At 37.2% G+C, this 20,638-nt stretch overlaps 3 protein-coding genes across 3 annotated transcripts; 2 read left to right on the forward strand and 1 right to left on the reverse strand.

The window, feature by feature from the left end:
- Window positions 1–663: 663 nt before the first annotated feature.
- LOC105204039 (staphylococcal nuclease domain-containing protein 1) lies at window positions 664–6,979 on the forward strand. The gene is made up of 9 exons (XM_011173050.3): window positions 664–1,252; window positions 1,639–1,760; window positions 1,960–2,102; window positions 2,172–2,666; window positions 2,836–3,316; window positions 3,417–4,047; window positions 4,240–4,689; window positions 4,917–5,123; window positions 5,304–6,979. The coding sequence occupies exons 1-9, from the start codon at window positions 1,202–1,204 to the stop codon at window positions 5,409–5,411; spliced, it is 2,688 nt and encodes an 895-aa protein (XP_011171352.1). The 5' UTR covers window positions 664–1,201; the 3' UTR covers window positions 5,412–6,979.
- LOC105204038 (methylosome protein 50) lies at window positions 6,756–9,262 on the reverse strand. Its single transcript, XM_011173048.3, has 5 exons — window positions 8,546–9,262; window positions 8,156–8,471; window positions 7,896–8,068; window positions 7,626–7,818; window positions 6,756–7,505 (listed from the first exon to the last, which is right to left on the reverse strand). Exons 1-5 carry the CDS (start codon window positions 8,673–8,675, stop codon window positions 7,319–7,321), a joined length of 999 nt encoding a protein of 332 aa, XP_011171350.3. The 5' UTR covers window positions 8,676–9,262; the 3' UTR covers window positions 6,756–7,318.
- An 846-nt stretch (window positions 9,263–10,108) lies between these two features.
- LOC105204037 (vesicle-associated membrane protein-associated protein B) lies at window positions 10,109–18,811 on the forward strand. The gene is made up of 6 exons (XM_011173046.3): window positions 10,109–10,503; window positions 12,950–13,105; window positions 13,265–13,374; window positions 13,519–13,704; window positions 13,777–13,878; window positions 16,106–18,811. The coding sequence occupies exons 1-6, from the start codon at window positions 10,434–10,436 to the stop codon at window positions 16,274–16,276; spliced, it is 795 nt and encodes a 264-aa protein (XP_011171348.1). The 5' UTR covers window positions 10,109–10,433; the 3' UTR covers window positions 16,277–18,811.
- The last annotated feature ends 1,827 nt before the right edge of the window (window positions 18,812–20,638 follow it).

Raw genomic sequence — 20,638 nt, forward strand, 5'->3', positions numbered from 1 at the left:
CAATATTACTTTAGTTCAAGTTTTTAATATTACTTAAATTTGTATTATTTGAAATATCTCTGAAGTAAACATATAATAAAAAAAAAAACTAATACTAAAATTAGAACATTTTAAAAATACTATAAAAATTTCTCAATTTAATTTTAAAAATTTTTACTTTAAACTTTCCCAAATTTTAAAAAATTTTAGAGAAATTTATAGAATGAGAATTCTTAAGATATTTCAGAATTTAAATATGTAAAAAGGTTTAGAAAAGATGTAAAACTTCCTTAATATTTCTAAAGAGTATCATTCTAATTGTATAAAAAATTCTGAGAAATCTAAAAAGTTAATCCTAAAAGTTCTAAAAGGTAGTAAGATAGAAATTTTGAAAAAATCTGAAAAATTACATGAAAAATCTGAGAAAAACATTTTTAACATGATATAAATGCTATATGACAATTATATCTAAATCTTAGCAAATACATTTCGCGTCGATAATCCGACTCTGTTGTTGGTTGTAAAGTCTCCGGAGAGTTCGGAGCTGTAAACCTAACCTAACATCTCTCGATGAAATGAGTGTGCTCTTTCTCGAGTGCACTTCTTTCGCGCTACCTGCACTCGGAGCTCGAAGTGTACGAGCTGACTTCGGCCGGTGAAAGCGGAAAGAGGAGAGGATTATCGCCAGAGCCAGGTGCAGAGGTGCCAAAACGAACGGACCTCCCGGCACGAATTCTCACTCAGGCCGACCGCTCTCGTGCACACCAGGTCGAAGGCGGAGCGTAGAGTGCGACACCGTGTCGCGCGGCGTGTTGTCGCGTGTTGCCACATCACCACCGAACCCAAGCGAATTTCGAAGCGTGTCCACCGCGGTGTGTAGATCGCGCTCGCGCCGATCGGCAGCCACCTCGCAGAGCTCGTGCAATATACGTGGACGAGGAAGCGTGAGAGAATCCGTGGGCCGCCGCCGCCTGTCTCTGCCCCGCGTATCATCAGCCAACATGACAACTCGTCGTTCCTGAGTCTATAGCCCACCTCGCGAGAGTAACTCTCCTTTTTCTTCTTTTCTCCCGCGACGCGCCACGAGGAGCGATAAATCGCGGAGTCACGAGCGCAGCTGCTACCGTACCCTTGAGCCGAGAGCGCACGTGCGGATCGCTGGAACGAGCGCACCGACGTTGATCGCACCGATTTTCCCGTCCGAGGACCATCGCGCGACACTATGAGCGCACCCCAGGCACCGGTGAAACTGCGGAATGGGGTGGTGAAGCAGGTGAGGATCCGCCGAACGTTACCGGTCACTCTCCCGCACGGCGATGTGCTCTCTATTTGGTTATTTGCACCGCGCCGACACGATGTTGATCCCGAATCACGTCGTGGAACATATGGTTGCGATCGGGAGTATCGTCGCCGCAGCGGCCCGCCATGTGTTTCTTAGCATTCTTCGGATATTCGATCACGTTAACGAGAATGTCTCTATCGTGTCCTTGCCTTTTAATTTATTTCTCCTGGAGCAACGAGAGCGCGTTTCGTTTCGGAAAAGTTCTATGAAAGATATTAGCAATTGCGTAATTGGTAGTCTAATTTGAGATATGATATGGTGCTCGAGATTTCAGGGCACTTTCAACTTTTTCATGATGTAAAATTTTAATTCTGCAGGTGACATCGGGAGACACCGTTGTCATCCGTGGACAACCTATGGGCGGTCCTCCACCTGAAGTAACAATTACCTTGTGCAACATTACTGCTCCAAAATTGGAACGTTGGAAAGGAAATGATAGGTATATAAAATTGTACATTTACATACTACTTACAAGTTTTTTCTTAATTATTTGCTTATTTTTAAAGTAAAGAAGGATTTTTACAAATTTTTAAACAGTATAAAAAGCTGATATCACTTAAAGCAGGAACTGGTGCTTAATAATAATTTATAAACAATTATTTAATTATGAAATTGAATAATAACTTATATACTTGTAGCACCGATGAGACCAAAGATGAGCCGTATGCTTGGGAAGCAAGGGAGTTCCTGCGCAGGAAATTGATTGGTCAAGATGTCACATTTGCCACTGAAAAGTCTGTCAACACAGCCAGAACATATGGAACTGTATGGTTGGGAAAAGGTAATAGTTATTTGCAGCAGCCAACTTGACAATTAAATTCTTATAGATCTAACTGTGATTATTATGCAGACAGGAATGGCGAAAATGTGATTGAAACTTTGGTGTCCGAGGGTCTGGTAACTGTCAAGAAGGACAATCGCAATCCCACTGCGGAGCAACAACGATTAGTAGAATTGGAAAATATCGCGAAAGTCGCGAAGAAGGGAAAATGGTCGGACTCGCCGATACCCGAGCACATCCGAGACATCAAGTGGACCGTTGACGATCCTCGAAAGTTGGTTGAAAAATTTGGCAAGAAACCTATCAAGGCGGTAATCGAGTTCGTTTTCGATGGTTCCACCGTGAAGGCTTTCCTTTTGCCTGATTTCTACAACATAACGCTGATGATCTCAGGCGTTCGTTGCCCCGGCTGGCCCAATGGACGTCGCGAGAATTCCATTGGCGATCCTTATGCAGATGAGGCCAGATACTTCGTGGAATCGCGACTTTTACACAGGGACGTTGAGATAGTACTTGAGTCGGTCAACAATAATAACTTCATTGGCAGCATTATTCATCCTAAGGGTAAGTTTACAGTTAAACAAATTTGGCAATTGAGCATCAGCACATGCTAAATTACATGTGCAATAATCGAAATAATTAAATTTACTTCAATATTTTTTGTATATATTGAATTATGTATAATAATTATATGAAATAATTGAATTTAATTGTATTTTTTTGTTTGCGTTAGGAAACATTGCTGAAATTCTTCTGAGCGAGGGTTTCGCGAAATGCCAGGATTGGTCAATCAGCAACAGTAGATCTGGCGCGGAAAAGTTGTACCTCGCTGAGAAAGCTGCAAAGGAGGCTCGTTTGCGCTTGTGGAAAGACTATAAACCGTCTGGGCCGCAAATTGAATTTACTGGCACCGTTGTGGAGATCATTAACGCGGATGCGCTCATTATCCGAACGCAAAACGGAGAAAACAAGAAAGTATTTCTGAGCAGTATTCGACCGCCCACTCGTGAAAAGAGGAATATCGAGGACAGTAACAATACTGCTCGACCGAAAGATTTCAGACCTCTTTACGACATACCGTGGATGCTGGAGGCGCGAGAATTTTTACGCGAGAAATTCATCAGGAAAAACGTAAAGGTGGTGGTCGATTACACGCAACCGGCCAGAGATAATTTTCCAGAGAAGCTATGCTGTACCGTAACCTGCGGTAAAACGTAAGTGTAAATCAATCTCTGTAAAATGTATTTTTTCCTTCTAATGATTTACGCTATTAATAATTAATAATTTATTTTTATTTTGTTACTATGCCGATAGGAATATTGCAGAGGCATTGGTCGCTCGAGGCCTTGCACGAGTGATCAAGTACAGGCAAAATGATGATCAACGTTCCTCTCATTACAATCTTTTGCAAGTGGCTGAAAGCAAGGCGGAAAAATCGCAACATGGACTGCATGCGAAAAAAGACATTCCAGTTCACAGAATAGTGGATCTCTCGAATGATCCCTCAAAGGCGAAAGCGTTCTTGACTTCGCTCAAACGAGCGCAGGGAATCAGAGCAGTCGTCGAATTTGTGACGAGCGGTTCGCGGTTGAAGCTCTATCTTCCCAAGGAGGATTACGTTATCACGTTCGTGCTGGCTGGAATCAGAACTCCGCGTTGTCAGAGAACATTGCCCGGTGGTGGAGTAGTAAAAGCCGACGAATATGGCGAGAAAGCTCTCGCCTTCACTAAGGAACACTGTTTCCAACGAGACGTTGAGATCAAGATCGAAAACACCGAAACCAAGTTAAGCGGTTTTATTGGTTGGTTAACGGTGAATGACGTCAATATGTCTGTCGCTCTTGTCGAAGAAGGTCTGGCAGAGGTTGTAAATTTCCCAGATTCAGGAGAGCTCACAAGAACCCTCAAAGCTGCAGAAGAACGTGCAAAAACAAAAAAGCTCAATGTAAGTAAATGGCTACGTTCCGTTTCACGCATAATGCGCATGGCACATCATTTTATCCTTGTAATTCCTCAAATGTTAAACAAGGAAGAAATGATACATCATGCGCATCATGCGTGAAACGTAGCCAATGTGCTTATTATTGGATAATGTATCTCATTAAAGAAACTTGAATATGACTTAATTACATTACAGATCTGGAAAAATCGCGTAGAAGCGCCAGTGGAGACCGATAAGATCGTGGACGAAAAAGAAGGACAAGAGCGAAAGATCGATTATCAGAAGGTTGTGATCTCTGAGGTTACCGACGATTTACATTTCTACGCTCAGTTTGTCGATCAGGGTACTTTATTGGAGAGTATGCTTTTACAATTACGCCAGGAGTTGGCTGCTAACCCACCGCTTCCCGGCGCTTATAAACCGACCAGGGGAGATCTGGCGGTTGCGAAATTCAGCGGGGACGATCAATGGTATCGTGTAAAAACAGAGAAGGTCTCCGGTACCAATGTCAGTGTATTCTACATTGATTATGGCAACAGAGAGACCCTTAACGTTACGCGAGTCGCTGATTTGCCTGCGCGCTTTGCGACCGATAAGCCATACGCCCACGAATATGCGCTGGCGTGCGTGACCCTTCCAAGCGATGTAAGTAACAAAATCTTATATATGTACATATATAAAAGGAGAATTACACATGCACGCATAGAATTTATAGGATAAAAACGAGGTTATCAGGAAATCGAACTTGAGCTCGACTGACTACAGTTAGTTGATTTCACAATAAACCACGTTTCACCTCTTACACAATTTATTTTCCGAAGATACATGTATCAACGAAGAGATATTTGTAAACGTTTGTTGACATTTTGCAGACGGATGACAAGAGAGCGGCAGTGGACGCATTTAAAGAAGATGTATTAGATAAAATTCTGCTCTTAAACGTCGAATACAAGTTAAGCAACAATGTAATTGCCGTAACGCTGGTGCATCCCAGTACAAACGAAGATATCGGAAAGGGTATTATTTCCGATGGATTCTTGCATGTTCAAAAGCATCGAGATAGGAGACTTACTAAATTGGTTAGTCAATTTCTACCATACTCTCATAACTGCGATAAAATTTCTTTTATTTTATTAAAATATGAATTCCCATGGATTGTATTTTGTACTTCTTCATTTGTAATTGTCGTTTGTTTTTACACCACATCCCTATTATGAAATTATTTTTATTTATACACTTTATGTGTTAATTATTTGTAGATCGAGGAATACAAGAAAGCTGAGGAAGATGCGAAGCACAACCATCGCAATATCTGGATGTATGGAGACGTAAGGCCGGAAGACGATGACAAAGAATTTGGATTGTAATTCATATAAATGCTCAAATTTGGGATAAGCATTATCAATATGGGGGAAAAGAAAAAAAAACAGATCGTGTTATTAAAAAAAAAATAAGCAGCATAATATACGATTCTATGTTCGCTAAACATAGATAAAAGTAACAATGGCGAATGTCGATATGAAAGCTACATGTCGCGTTAATCTCGACGCAATATCTCATTTATATAAAAAGACAATTGTACATAACGATTTTAATAATTTCTGTAATACAATGAACAAAGTGCGTGTGCAAGTAGTCGTTGAACGAGACTATGCAGCCTTTGGTATATTACATGTATTTTCATCGACATGAACATTTGTTATTATAACTTGGTGCCACAAATACAAATTGTTTGAGGACCTGATATCTTCAATCCGATATGAAATCTTTAATGTGCAATTCTACACGTTAAATACACATTCAATCATGTTAGATACATTAATTGCTTTTCCTATAGATAAACAATAGTCATGTTTTACTCATGTACGCGCTACTCTTTTCAAGTTTTTATATGCAAGGACGGTCATGTAACTGTAGAATTTGTAATCGCAGATTTTAATCGGGCACTGATAGTCAAAAACCGAAATAAGGAAAATTCATATCAACAGAATATCAAAGTATTTTCAATTAATACTACACATCGGTTCATTTGGGTAATACATCTTTCAACAATTTCACAGTGATGCACGTGTGTACGCGCGCACGTGTACGAATTCAGCATAATACAAAACGGGATATATAGTAATAATAATGTGAAGGAAGAATTGTAATATTATACTGTCTTTCTTGCCACATCTCTTTCCGAATGAATTTCACATTATTCCTGTACATTGCATAAACGAGTTTCACATTAATGTACTTACAAGAAATCATTTATGCACAGTTGTCCTACAAATCAGTCCTACAAATTGCAGTACAACAAATATAAAAAAAATTTTAATGTTTAAAATATATTTACGAAACAAATGTTATCTACTGTGTGTTCGGGCGAAGTAACTCGCAATTTTCTGTGGTACAAAGAATATATATGTATAGATTCTATGTACCACAGAAGAGACTTGCATGTTTATTTTATCAGAATTACTATACACATATATTACATTATAGCGTATCTTTAATTTATATCACCTTTAACTATGCTGGAAATAATTTTCTAATTTTTTTAGACACTTTGTGATGTGGATAATAAGTTTTGTGATATTTTGTTCGTTATCACGTTATCATTGACTGTTGTAAATAAAATCCTATTGAATATTTGATATACCGTACACACTGTAGGCTCAGAAAGGAAAAGAAAGACTTGTTTAAATTATATTAAGAGTATTACGCGATTTTTTCCGAGGATCCACAGGATCTGCAGGAATTTCTGTTACATTGATACACTTGACTCCTTTACATTACTGTTATATGTAGCGATAATACTTTATATTTCGAATATTTTTCTCTTTCTGCAATAAAATAGAATATATTGAACAAACAGAGAGTAACTATGTTGTAGAAACGTCTGAAGCAATGATCAAGAAGTTTGAATAAATGCAAAAGGAATGTTTTCCAATGTGTTAAATGCACTTCAAATTTGTTATACCTTGTATCACCACTCTTTATATCGAAGATGTGATCTGAAAATTGAATGCGCATTTCTTGAATATTTACCTTAAATTAACACCACCCAGTTTTTCCTAAATTATGGTATTGCAATGTTTCGTCGTTAACATGTAATAAATAGTTTTTAATTTCTTGAGATTAGGAAAAAATGTTCATTATATCGAGGTGTATTTCAATAAATTTAATATTTTGTTATAAAGTAAAAAATTATTTTACTATAAAAAATTTTAATACATGATTAACTTGAATTAGCTTTGTTCTTATAGGATATGTTTAATTGTCTACTTATTTATTTATCTAATACATGTTTAATGACACGTGCGTCCCAAGCACACGAATATAAATCACTTTGAAACCATGTGAGACCTCGTACAAAATCGCTATGACTACTATCCTCGTACACTGTGAACATTTCTCTAGAGATATCGAATACTTTTACTGTTTCGTTATCAGAACAGCATGCTAATTGATCTTTCCTAGAAAATAGATAAATTATCATAAATTAATTATTATCAAGAGTATGTATATTATATAAGAAATATTCTGTATAAGCTATTGTGCAGTCAAGTAAATTGATATTTCTGATAAATTCTCACCTCTCTGAATATGGATTGAACAGCAGTTTGTGTATGCTCCTATCATATTCTACCGACTCATATAATGGAGTTTTTGTTTGCCTAGTGTCAATTAATGCAATGCTGCCATTGTTTGTACCTATTGCTATGAGATGATCTACCTTCTTGTTCCAAGATATTGCCGTTAAAAAACAATCATTTTTCCTGAAGATACCTTTGAAAAGGAGAAAAGAATTAAAAAAACATAACAAATGTGAAGATGTGGAGTAAAACAACCAAAAATAAACATACAACTTGCTGGTTCTTGTAATCTGAAATCCCATACTAGAGATTCGCTATCTAAAGAAGCAGATACAAATATAGAATTGGAGTTGGGCTTTACATCTGTACTAGTGATAACGTCCAAATGCGCAGAATGGTATGAGTAAGTCGCGATTAAATCCTCCACGTCCCAGACTTTCAAGCTGCAACAAACATAAGATGAATAAATTTTTCTTTCAATAATTTTTTCCTCGGCTCACAATATTGTTCATTTTGGAAACATTTCTTACCAACAATCCATTCCTCCCGTAACAATGTTTCTCTTATTGGAAAACACCGACACCGTCAAGATACTGTCGTCGTGTTGACAAGCGTACGAAAGTTGTTGCATTTCGCCGAATTTTATCTCGTAAATCTGCACAGCCCCACTGTCTCCCACGCAGACAAATTTTTTGTTGCTTAAGTAAGCGCCGTCGCAAATCCCAGTATCCAGATGCTTCACGCTGGCTCTCTCTCGAGCAAAATCGAAGATATCTCCGTAGTGCCAAAGGGTGCCATTCCAGCAGAGATCGACCATGTTGGTGCCTCCGAGAACAGCATTGTACTCTGCAACAGCAAGTGAACGGTGTAGCCGCGAAGCGAAATAAATAAGGGAGCCGAGCTCCGAACACGCTTTTTACCGTCATAAATCTTGAAAAACTGCAGCTGCTTAGTCTCGATGGGCGTTTTATCTTTGAACAACTTATTTCGGAAAACTTGCCCATTCGAAATATTCGAATAATTCGAACTCGACGGCTCCCAAGATTCCATCGTGAACCGATTCGTCTGTTCAACGAAAACGACGGCAAAGGGATTAGTTTCGCGACAATTCTCAGTCAAGAATCTCTTACTTTACTCCTTTATCGTGTCGGAGCATCAATTCTCCGAGTCTTTTTTTGGAGTGCTTCCACAATCCAAAATGAGTTATCTCGCAAACTTTATATCTAGACTTTCTTCATCTTCTTCCTTCTCTTTTGCTCCAATCTTAGATTTTCAATCTTATGCAAACTTTAATTTGCTATCTTTAAATCAACTTTTCTAAGAGTGACCGGTGAGGTTAGGGTTGCACGTACAACACGCGCGCTAAAATTTTGTTTTGCGCGTGCTCGTTGGAGTCAGTTGGAGATTAGATTGTTAGAGCACACTGAGCACACAATGGAAAAAAATCGACAATTCAAGAGGATTAGAGGCGATGGGATGGAAAGGATTTACAGCCGGTCTCAACTTGGATAGAGGCATTTATACTATAGCAGCTATATATAAACACATGCAGAATACACACGTGCGCGCATACACGCACAAAATCGAACAATTACAATTATGAATTTTGCTAATTACAAAACTTAAAACTGATCATCCTCTTAACCTTTAATTAAAAAATTATTAATTAAAAGTATTATATTTTACAAAAATACATTACAAAGTTGGGTAATTATACATTTTTAATTCAATTAATGTTAGTAAAGTTAAAATTAGTGATTTTTCAAAATTAACTTTTAATTCGACTTAAATTAATTTATTCTTAACATAATTTTTAACTGAGTCATTTTTATGTTTATGTAATTTTAAGAAAAATGAGAAGGAAAACTAATGGCCTCGGACGGAATAAATAAAATACGCGGGGTATTAATAAAAAATTGCAAACGCGTCAGCGAAATCGAACATTTCTTGGCCATATTTCCTTCCTTGTTTTAGAGCGAGAGGAAAGAAAAGGGAACACGTGAAAAAGATAGAGAAGGTAGAAAAAAGATAAACAAACTAACAGACGGTTCGTTCGGTATCTGAACTCTTCGCACTTATTTTACCTCCTTTTTTATTTGTCGTCTATCGCACGTGCAATTACATATATGCATCTCATTTCGAGTGCAGAAAGCGCGAGTTAAGTGCAGGTACGGGGAAAACGCAGCAGAGTGCAGCTGAAAGAAATGAACAGACCGCGCGCATCGCGAGGATTACGAATTGGAACCATTGGAACTGAATTGAATTCGAACGTGATTCAGAGAACGCCAAACGGATTCAAAAAATAAAAATTGCTCGATTAATCGAATTTTAATCGACAATTGGCAATTTCGACGACGTATACGCACTTTACCAGCCGCGCGCGCTGGGCCGTGACGTAACGGCGCGTGGCCCTCTACACTTGGCGCAATTACCCCATCGCAGCGGCGCATGCGCATCGAGGGCCAGCCGCGAATCGGAATCAGTCCAACGGAATCTCGGAAAAGATACGGTACGGCTCGGGACGAGACGCGACGTTATAACACGGCCGACGCGGGGAATCGCGACGAGTTAGAGCATCAGGCGACTTGTCAATACGCGGGGCCCAAGACACGCGTTGTCGACCACCCGTTGGCGCTTCAGCGGACGGTGACGGCGACGGCGGAGGAGAGGAGGAGGCGAAAGAGAAGAAGCGGTGACGGCGGCGGCGGCGGCGGCGGCGGCGGCGGCGGAGGAGGAGGAGGAGGTGGTGGAAGACAGCAACAAAGCCTTGCTCGTCCGTCGGGAACAAGTCCGTTTTAAACCGCCAGGATGTCGAAGCCAATTGAGAAGCCGGAACAAGTTTTGATCATCGAACCGCAAAACGAACTGAGATTCAGGGGTACGCTGAAACGCTGAAATCGGGAGAGTCATTCTCCACCCGCACGCATCGTATATCTCTCTTCCTTTCATTAGTTTCACGTCGCTTTCCCTGCGAGGCTCCTCGTCGCGAGCCGTGCGAGCGAACGAGCGAACACACCGCTCGCGCTCGTCGCGACGTCCGGCGACGAGGGGCAGCTCGAGGCTACGTCGGAGCTACGTCGTCAAGATGACGTAAGGTCGCGCGATTCTGTCTCTCGCTCGCCCGCGCAGCTCGTCGCTTTCGTTCGCACGTTCCTCAGCCACGACGGCGGGTCACGTTGCGTAGCCACGAGCGATGAGCCGTGTGTCGCGGCGAGAAGAGCGGTAGCGACAGCTCCGAGGTCGCCCCGACGACGAGCGTGTGCGTCGTCACTCGCCCGTCGACCTAACCCCCTTAATCTGTCCCGTCCGTGTGTCGATGATCATCCGCTGTCATTCGCGGCGCCACGAAGACCAAAAATCATCGACGGATCCGTCCGTCCATCCGTCCATCTGTCCCGATTCCCCCGCGATTCCTCGGCGAGGAGTATCTCTCGGGCTTTGTCGAAACGAGCGGACAGGTGACAACGAACGGTCGCTCGTCGTGCGAGCTCGATGGTTCTCGCGCCCTCTCTGACCGTTTCCGCGTTTCCGTAGCCCGTTTTCTTTTTCTCCTCCGTCGACGGTAGAGAGGAGAGATCGGTCGATCGTTTCCCGGTGCCATCGATCGTTGGGTGCCGCGACGGCCCGCCGTTTACCTCTCGGTGTGCCCACCGCATGACGATCGCTAATCGCCGATACGGGGAAACCCATTTATTGAATTTATACCGCTGCTCTACTTAGCCGCCGCTATACGCGCCAGTAATCCATAAGAGCCTCGTTTATTTATGCTCCGCGACAGGAGGCCGACGGCAGTAGATCGCGAATTCCGAATAATGCCGTTCGAACTTCTCACCTTCGTTCTTTCTCTCCAACATGTCTATATCGCTATCTCATTCTCGGAACAGAAGGTTCGTTCGGGTTTCCTTCGCGAAATTCGAGGCGAACGTTGAACTTCGGTTTCTCCCCGGTTTGCCCACCCACGGCCCTTGGTACTCTTCCGAATTCCACGCAAGACGGAATAGATATTTGCGGATTTATTGTTCGCAGCACGCCCACGCGGTGTGGGATTTCATTTAACACCTTGATCGCCACGGCCGCGTCTGTTTATGCGTTCACTTGCGTTCGCTCGCTCGTCGCTCGTTCTTACCGATCGTCGCGACAATGAAACTCATTAATTATGTTTAAATCGTGTGATGTAACGTCCTTCGACTATGACCGGCAGCGTGCCGTGTGCGTACGTATGTATGTATGTATCGTTAGAGAGACAAACACTCGAGTGTCCACAGCGTATCGCCGTTTTAATGACGTTACCCGTTATCGAGAATCGAAATAATGCACTCGAAAATCAAAAACAATAACCGCAATTGTGCCCCCCTTCCCTCCGGTTGATTACATCCACGCCTCTATCGCACATTCTATATCTGTATTTTTTTCCCTTCGACTCATATGTGACAAATTTGCATTTATATTTAATTTATGCTTTATTTTACTGGACAATAATAATGCGGTGATAATGAAGCGTATAATTATAATTATGGAACGACTGACTTTTATAGTTTGTTATTATGTGATGATAATTGGCAAATCCACTCGTTGTTTTACTATCGTTATTTACAAAAGAAATGTCAATGTTATCTAATAAAATGATGAGTAATAACTGAATGACTAGTAACTACTAATGCTGAGTGATCTTGATTAGTGAATTTTCTTTAAAGAAAACGTGAATCTAATAATTTTACTTGATATAAATATTGTAATATTTGTAGAATATAAGAAAGTTTATTAATTAATCCTTCATCAGGGTTATCTGACTTGTTTTTACGCAAATGCAATTTTGCTCAAATTTGCTCAAATCAATTTTTATTAAATAAAGATTGGTAATGTAGCAGAGATGTTGAAAAATTATCCTGAACTTTTATTGATTTTTTTTGAAAGCCTAGAACAATAAAAAGAATTTGAACTTTACAAACAAGACCAAGATTGCCTGTGGAATAAAAATATGATTGCTGGAATGAAGAATTAATTACATAGTAATTACATAGTAACTGACCAGGAATATTAGTAGCATGAAAAGATGCTTTGCTACATCAAATAACATTCACTAAGTATTAATTAAAATTTACGTTCTTTGCACTTTGTATCTGTACTTTTACAAAACTTAGGCTAGAAGTTTTTATAGAATTTTTTACAGAGTTTGAAACTTACAATAGTACTTTTTCATAGTCTTTTTACTATTTGTTCTTGATATTTACAACTTCACAATAATTATACAAAAAGAAACCTGTTTGCACTCTGAAAATAGCTGTTTCATTATAAATAATTTTATTATTTATACATTGTTGCAGGTCCGTTCACAGGTGGTCCCGTAACGTCGTACATAAAATTAATCAATCCTACAAATAAAAAAGTGTATTTTAAAATAAAAACTACTGCCCCGAAAAGATATTGCGTACGCCCGAATTCGGGAGCTTTGAAACCCAAAGATGTGACGGAAATCGCAGGTCAGTCTGCATTAATTAAATGATAAATTTTATTCTTTTATACTTTTATTAAAATCCATAATTCTCTTGTATTTATTAGGTGATATTATTTATGTTTGTAATATTTAGGGAAAAGAATAATTGTTTTATAATTAAATATTATATACCGTTTTATTACAGTCTGTTTGCAGCCATACGATTTTGATCCGTCTGAAAAAAATAAACATAAATTTATGGTGCAAACTGTGGTAGCACCAGACGATGATGATGACGAGTACCCAATTGATGTGGTAAGAGAAATAATATTTATGTATATATAGAAACTTATTAATATGTATATCAATAAATAAATTAAACATCATGTTTACTATTTTAATAATTGTTCTTTTCAAAATAATAATTTTTATTATAATAAATGCATGTTTTTTTTTTAGTGGAAGGACATAAATCCGGATCAGTTAATGGACTCGAAACTGAAATGCGTCTTTGAAAATCCCGTAACTAGTACTACTACTAGTACGACTAAAACAACTGCAACATCTACGTCTACTAAGGCAGATTCTAATACGACTAATGGAAAAAATAAAACAGTCGGCGATTCGGTCAAATCGTCGCCTAAGGTAAGATTAAATATATTGTTGTAGATTGATAATAACATTTGCTAGATCTCTAAACAATGTAATTTTTCTCAGGTTCTTGGTGAAGCAGAAGAGAAACTATTAAAAGCTGCGCAAGAAGTTAATCAGCTTAGGGTAGAGGAAAGCACGCTTAGGCAGGAAAATCTTCAACTTAGGGCAAGTATTAACGCAAAGCCAACTCTATTAGGTGTGATTTAGATGTAAGATTTTATTGCAGTTTCATATATTTGTACAAATCATATTTGTTGCGTTTTTTGAATTTGGATTTATCTTATAGATATTTATTACTTCAGCATACAATAGCTGAGAAGGGGACTCCAATCAGCACATAATATTTAAAAAACATTTTTTAAAACATTTATAAAAACGTTAAAAATAATGGGTTAAGTGCTCTTTTTTTCATTAAAAAAATGTTTATTTTAACGTTAAAAAAATGTTTTTTAAATATTATAAAAACGCTTTTTAAACATTTAAAGAAAACGTTTATTAAACGTTAAAGAAACTTTTTTTAACGAAGCATAAATGAGCAAAATAATATTAAAAAAAAAACGTTTTAAAAACTTTTGTAATAAAAAATTTTTCAAAAACGTTAAACTTAGTGAATTCATGCCCCTTTTTACATTAAACAAATTTTTTTTAATATTGATATTTTTTCTTAAGAATTTTTTTTTTGAAAATTTTCACGCGGTTACCCATCCAAGTTGCAACCTCGGTGAACGTTGCTTGACCTCTGTGATCGCTGCAAACTGATCCCTGCAACAGATCATGATGATCTGTAAACATTTTGTGCTAATACATGTAGAGTCGTGAGCTAAAAGGTTGCAACATATTTTCTTCAATGGTTTTTGGAATGTAGACTTGCTCATCGAACGGCGAACACAATTGGTTCTTACTTGTAGATCCAACCAATTACGTTCGCCGATCGATGAGCAAGTTTATATTCCAAAAACCATCGAAGAAAATGTGTGGCAACCTTTTAACTCACGACTGTACATCACTGATATATCAAGTTAATATATGTTATCGAAAAGACGAAATATATATAATTAAAGTATATTATTTATATAACTACATATAATTAACTTAATTTTTTACTGATTTTTATAAATGTTATTGAAACATTTTTTTAATGAAATTTAAAATCAATAATAATTAAAAAATAAATAATTTAAAATGTTAAATAAATAATAAATAAACATAATTTTATAGAGATGAAAAATAATTAAAAAAATTAATATTAAATAAACATTAGATAAATATTAAATAAACCTATAAAAAATGCTACTAAAACCATTTTTTCAATTAAATAATTTATGAAAAATAAATACTTAAACAATATTAAATAAACGTTAAGTAACGTTTATTAAAAAAAAATAAAAAAAATATTATATATTAAATAAATGTTTAATAAATGTTAAATTAATGTTTCTGAAATTGTTGTTTTAAATAAAAAATTAATGTAAAATAAATATTAAATAAATGTTAAATGTTAAATTCATATTAAAAAAAAGTTTTTTTAAATGAAAAATTAATGTGAAATAAATATTAAATTAATGTTGAAGAAATGTTAAATTAATGTTTTTAAAAAATGTTTTTTTAAATTAAAAATTAATGTAAAGTGAATATTAAATTAATGTTTAATAAATGTTAAATTAATGATTTTAAAAAATGTTTCTTTAAATGAAAAGTTAATGTGAAATAAATATTAAATTAATGTTGAATAAATGTCCAATTAATGTTTTTAAAAAATGTTTTTTTAATTTAAAAGTTAATGTGAAATGAATATTATATTAATGTTTAATAAATGTTAAATTAATGTTTTTAAAAAATGTTTTTTAAAATTCGAAATTAATGTGAAATGAATATTAAATAAACGTTAAATAAACGTTAAATAAATATTTTCTCAAATTATTATTTTAAATATTTAATTAATGTTAAATAAATGTTAAATAAACGTTAAATAAATATTAAATAAATATTTTCTCTAAATTATTATTTTAAATATTTAATTAATGTTGAATAAATATTTAATAAATGTTTAATAAATATTTTTGTTATAATGAATTGTACAATGAAAAATTAATATTAAATAAATATTAAAAAAACATTTACAAAATATTGTGTGCTGATTGGGATTTTGTTTGCAATCAGTTTATCCATTCACACCATTACTTAGCCGTACTACTCATACCTACCCATCACTACCCATACTTATACCTCATTGGATTTATCTTATATTTTATTCAAAAAGAGACATTAAGTTGACAAGTCTGTTCCATTCTTATATATTCTGGGACTTATTAAATTATCGGCATTAAATTTAATTAAAATGAGAAAAAAGTTGCGAGAAATGTATCAATAGTATGATTGCATATGTCTGCAGGAAGATTTAATGAAGTGGCGAAATGCGGCATTGGGCAACGATGGTGGTAACCTTGCAGCAGCCAGAGGACTAACCTCGCAGAGCAATAGCCAGTTATCTCCGACAACAACTAGTATCCTCATCGCCATTGCCATGGTTGTATTCGGCTACCTTCTGGGAAAATTAATCTGAACAGCCTTTACCTTACTGTATACCTCAGTGTATCCCCACCGCCCCCAAGTTTTTTTAGCCTGTTTTCTGCCGTCATATGCCATCGTTCGATCGCAGACACAGACTTCAAACATTGCGTTATTCAAATGTTCATAATAAATGCTATAAACACGAACGGTAGTAGTTTACATTAATAACTAGGTGCGCAACTAAGTTTCCGGGTTTTTTTGATCAATGAGAAATGGAAAATTTCAAAAGAAATACAAAAAATAGTTTATTCAAAGTATCGTCCCTCACTAGCTACACATTTTTGTCATCTCTCTGGCAATACATGAATACCGCGACGATAAAACGACGCGTTTTTGGACCGAAATCATTCATCCAACCAATTTTGCAAATTCGAAATTGGCCAAGTGTAGCCCAGCCAAGCCATGCGCCATCGACCGGAACAAGTGAAAATTGGAAGGGGGCCAGGTCTGGAGAATATGACGGGTGCGGTAGCAGATCCCACTTCAGCGTTTTTAAGGTGTTCTGATAGAAGTGCGATGGCACGGAGCGTTGTCGTGCTGCAATATCACTCGTTCGTGTCTTGTGTCCCATTCTCGCCGTTTTTCGAACAATGCATGGCTTAAATTGATTAGTTGTTGTCGGTAGCGATGCCCATTGGACAGTTTCGCCCGGTTTCACTAACTCATAGTACACAATTCCTTTTTGGTCCCACCAAATGCAGAGCATTATTTTCTTTCCGAAGCGATTCGGCCGTGCCGTCGATGTTGATGCTTCGCCAGGTGAAAGCCACGATTTTTTACGTTTGGGATTCTCAAAGTATATCCACTTTTCATCCCCAGTAATAATTCGATGAAACAACCTCTTTTTTTCATGCCGCAAAAGCAAAATTTCGGAAGTGGTTCTTCGATTTTCCATCTGTCTCTCAGTCAACTCATGCGGCATCCACTTTCCTTCTTTTTGAATTTTTCCCATGGCATGTAAACGTTTGGAAATACTTTGGCGAGTTATATTTAATGCCTCCGCAAGTTGATCTTGTGTTAGCGTATCATCGTCATCCAATAACGCTTGCAGATCGGCGTCCTCAATTGTTTTTGGTCTTCCGGAGCGCTCCTTATCTTTAGTATCGAAATTGCCACTTCTGAAGCGTTTAAACCAATCTTCACAGGTAGTTTCGATGGTGCTTGTTCGCCGTAGGCCTCCTCAAACAAACGACGTGCTTCAGCTGCATTTTTTTTTCAGTTAAAGCAGAAAAGCAAAGCTTCCCGCAAATGCTGTTTATTAAAACTCGACCCCCTCATTGTTAAAAAAAATATTTTTGCGTTGCGATATGTGTTGGTATTATGACTGCTTATTGACTGCGTTTAGCAGACCTAACAATTGAGTGAGCGCTCGCTGTTATTGGTGTATTCTTCTAAATCTGAAAGTCTGATTGGATGATCTAGAAGAATATCTCAACATGTTGAGTCTGCTGAATGCAGCCATTGTTGATAGATGTCCAAGCTATAGTAAAACACAACTTTAGACATGTATGTCGACTACGTGTATCGCTAGCGCCATTCATATATGAAACCCGGAAACTTAGTTGCGCACCTAGTAGAATTGCTCGTTACGGGTGTGTACTTAACCTGATAAAATGCTTAATTTAAAATTTATTTTATTTATTTTTGTTTTTTCTTTAAGAACATGAATTCATTAATTGGAAAAGGTTAAGTTAACGCTCAGCTTATGTTTGTTATAATTATATTCTTATTTTTGTGAGTGTAAAGAAATTTTCGCCCTGAAATAGCGTTGGGCAAGATGCACCCGCGAATAACGAGTAATAATTTCGTGTTTATAAATACATATTTAAAGTAATTATTCGTCATTCGCATTGCTCAACGCCTTGAAATCTCATTCGTCGCATACTTGGAATAATAAGTTACCAGTTACTAATTGTTATCGCACTTTTTCTCGAATTTGTATACCACTTATTCGCAATAGATCAAACCATACTGGTGCAAGAGATCACACACGAACGAGTGAGGGTGCTGTTACTATCATAATATATAGCATCTTTCTCTACATATAATATAATTCTTAAATCACACATAAATAATATTGTACAATCGGAAGCAGAAATAGTGTCCACAGTTGCTGGTGTATCGCATGAGAGAACGGTTGTTGCCCACGCTCGCTCGATTTGCGCTGCTTCGGTGTATCCACACCGGGCACCGTTCTCGTACCCCGTTGTACATATTGTGTCCGTTTGAAAAAAAAAAATTATATATATATAATACACATAGTCGGGGCCGGAGGGGAAGAAGGGGGTAGAGGCGGGGCTGGCTGCTGAAGAATAGTGGTTCATGATTTAACAATTGATTGTGCTGGTAGTTGTATTCCGCCAGCGTTGGTATATTAAATGAAAAAGATGAAAAGAAAGAGAGAGTGAGAGAGAAAGGGAACGTTATAAAATCATTGAACCTACTTGACGCTTCAGTGTACTTTTTATTTCTTTATGTTTGTCTTACGAAAATAACGAATAAAGATATGTCTCGGATATCACACAAATGCCGAAGGGTTTTGAATTATGCACCTCTCTTCTCGAACTGTCGTCCAGATTAAAGACGTTGGTACGCGACAATTATACATGGACATGATATTAATTATTTATCGAGAGGAGTCCGAAGCGCACGAGTCGCTCGATCGAGTTTCACAAGCTGACGGGTCGACCGCAGGTTGTCGTATTAAAGTACTGTTGTTGAAGCACGTAATACTTATCTCACACAGATATAGAGATATTTATATAACTGTGCCTTAGGACTAGAGGCAGTATAGCGTAAAAACACGATTTCAACATTACTGGCTTCCTCCGTCGCTCCGAGTTTTTTTACACCGCCTCGGCAATCTTTTTAGCGAGCTACGAATTTCCGTGTGCGTCTCGCTGCTCTGTAATATAAACTATAAACGAAGAATAATGTAAAGAAATACATTTTGCCGTTAAATTAGATACTGTATAAATGCAATTTTCGCTGCGCGTTTTAATGCGTGTACTTTATGTCGGTGTGAAACTTCCATCGCTGTACGAGTTTCTGATTCGGAGAGGCGGTATATTCGGACTTCTCTACTTCAATAGCGTTATTTTCCGAGACACATTCCTGTAAAACGTTCGGTTTCAGCGCGCGAGAAGGACTCAGCGGCTCCTACAGCGAGAGAACGATCTTAGATCTTGAATCGTGTAAAGTTGAGCTCTATCTCTCCCTATATATATATTTTACATGTATAACCCGTGTATTAATTATGCAGTTCGTTAATTCGAACCTGATCTGTGTCGCGTCTTTGTAAAACAGAACATATGTATATGTACATGTGCATATATACATACATATATATGTATGTACGTATGTATATGTATACATATGTTTTGTATATGTATGTATGTATATTCGTGCCTAAGAGAGGGCAAATGCACGTTTCTCATCTCGTGCGTTTTAACTGCACCAGAGGTACTCTCCATATTCCGTAGAAGAAAAAAAAAGAAGCGATGCAATTAGTATGCACAATGGCATAAACATCCCTTAGATACTACTACTATGTTAGTGAGATTTTATTACAGATATACCAAGAATTTGTTGTATATGATCTATATACGATTGTTATACGTATAATTATATATATCATTATCGAGAGTTTTTGCGGTTTTGCTTCATGCGTGACACCACGTTGTCACGTGCGATTAATAATCTATTAACAGCGATTTCGTTAACACTCGTGTTTGAATAAAAGTATTCTATTAAAGAATGTACCATGCAGACTTCTCATGTTTCGATACCACAGCATATGATTACGTGTCGAGATTAACAGCTCTCAACGGCCGTCCTTCAATCTAAATTCATAAATTATCATTAATATTTCGTTTAATATATATTAATTTAAATTACTTTAATATTTTGTTTCACATTTCTTTTTATTTACCAAGAACGTAAATATGGAAAAGTTGCAGAATCGTAGAGTTACAATCCAATATATCGTGTTTCACGACAAGTTTTTTTAAGAGCAAGAATGAGAGCGCGGAGCTTTGCCGTACGTATGACGCACATTTGCGACGCGAAGAACGCCTGTTTCGATAATATTTCACAGAGATACGATACATTCACAAATATAATTAAAAGTCATCTTTAGTTATTCCATATATGTAATTTCCTGACTCACCGACTGTCTGAACACATATAACTTCAAGTACACGATTAAAATAGATTTAGAGCAGAAATATCGATTCCTGGATATCAAGTTTTAATCGTATATAAAGTTTTAATAGCATTAACAGTAACAGTTTTCAATTATTTTTTCAGATGAGATTGAAGAAGGTGAAGTGAATGGAGAAAAAGAGACGTTTAA

This window comes from Solenopsis invicta, chromosome 6 (genome assembly GCF_016802725.1).
Source record: "Solenopsis invicta isolate M01_SB chromosome 6, UNIL_Sinv_3.0, whole genome shotgun sequence".
NCBI lineage: Eukaryota > Metazoa > Arthropoda > Insecta > Hymenoptera > Formicidae > Solenopsis > Solenopsis invicta.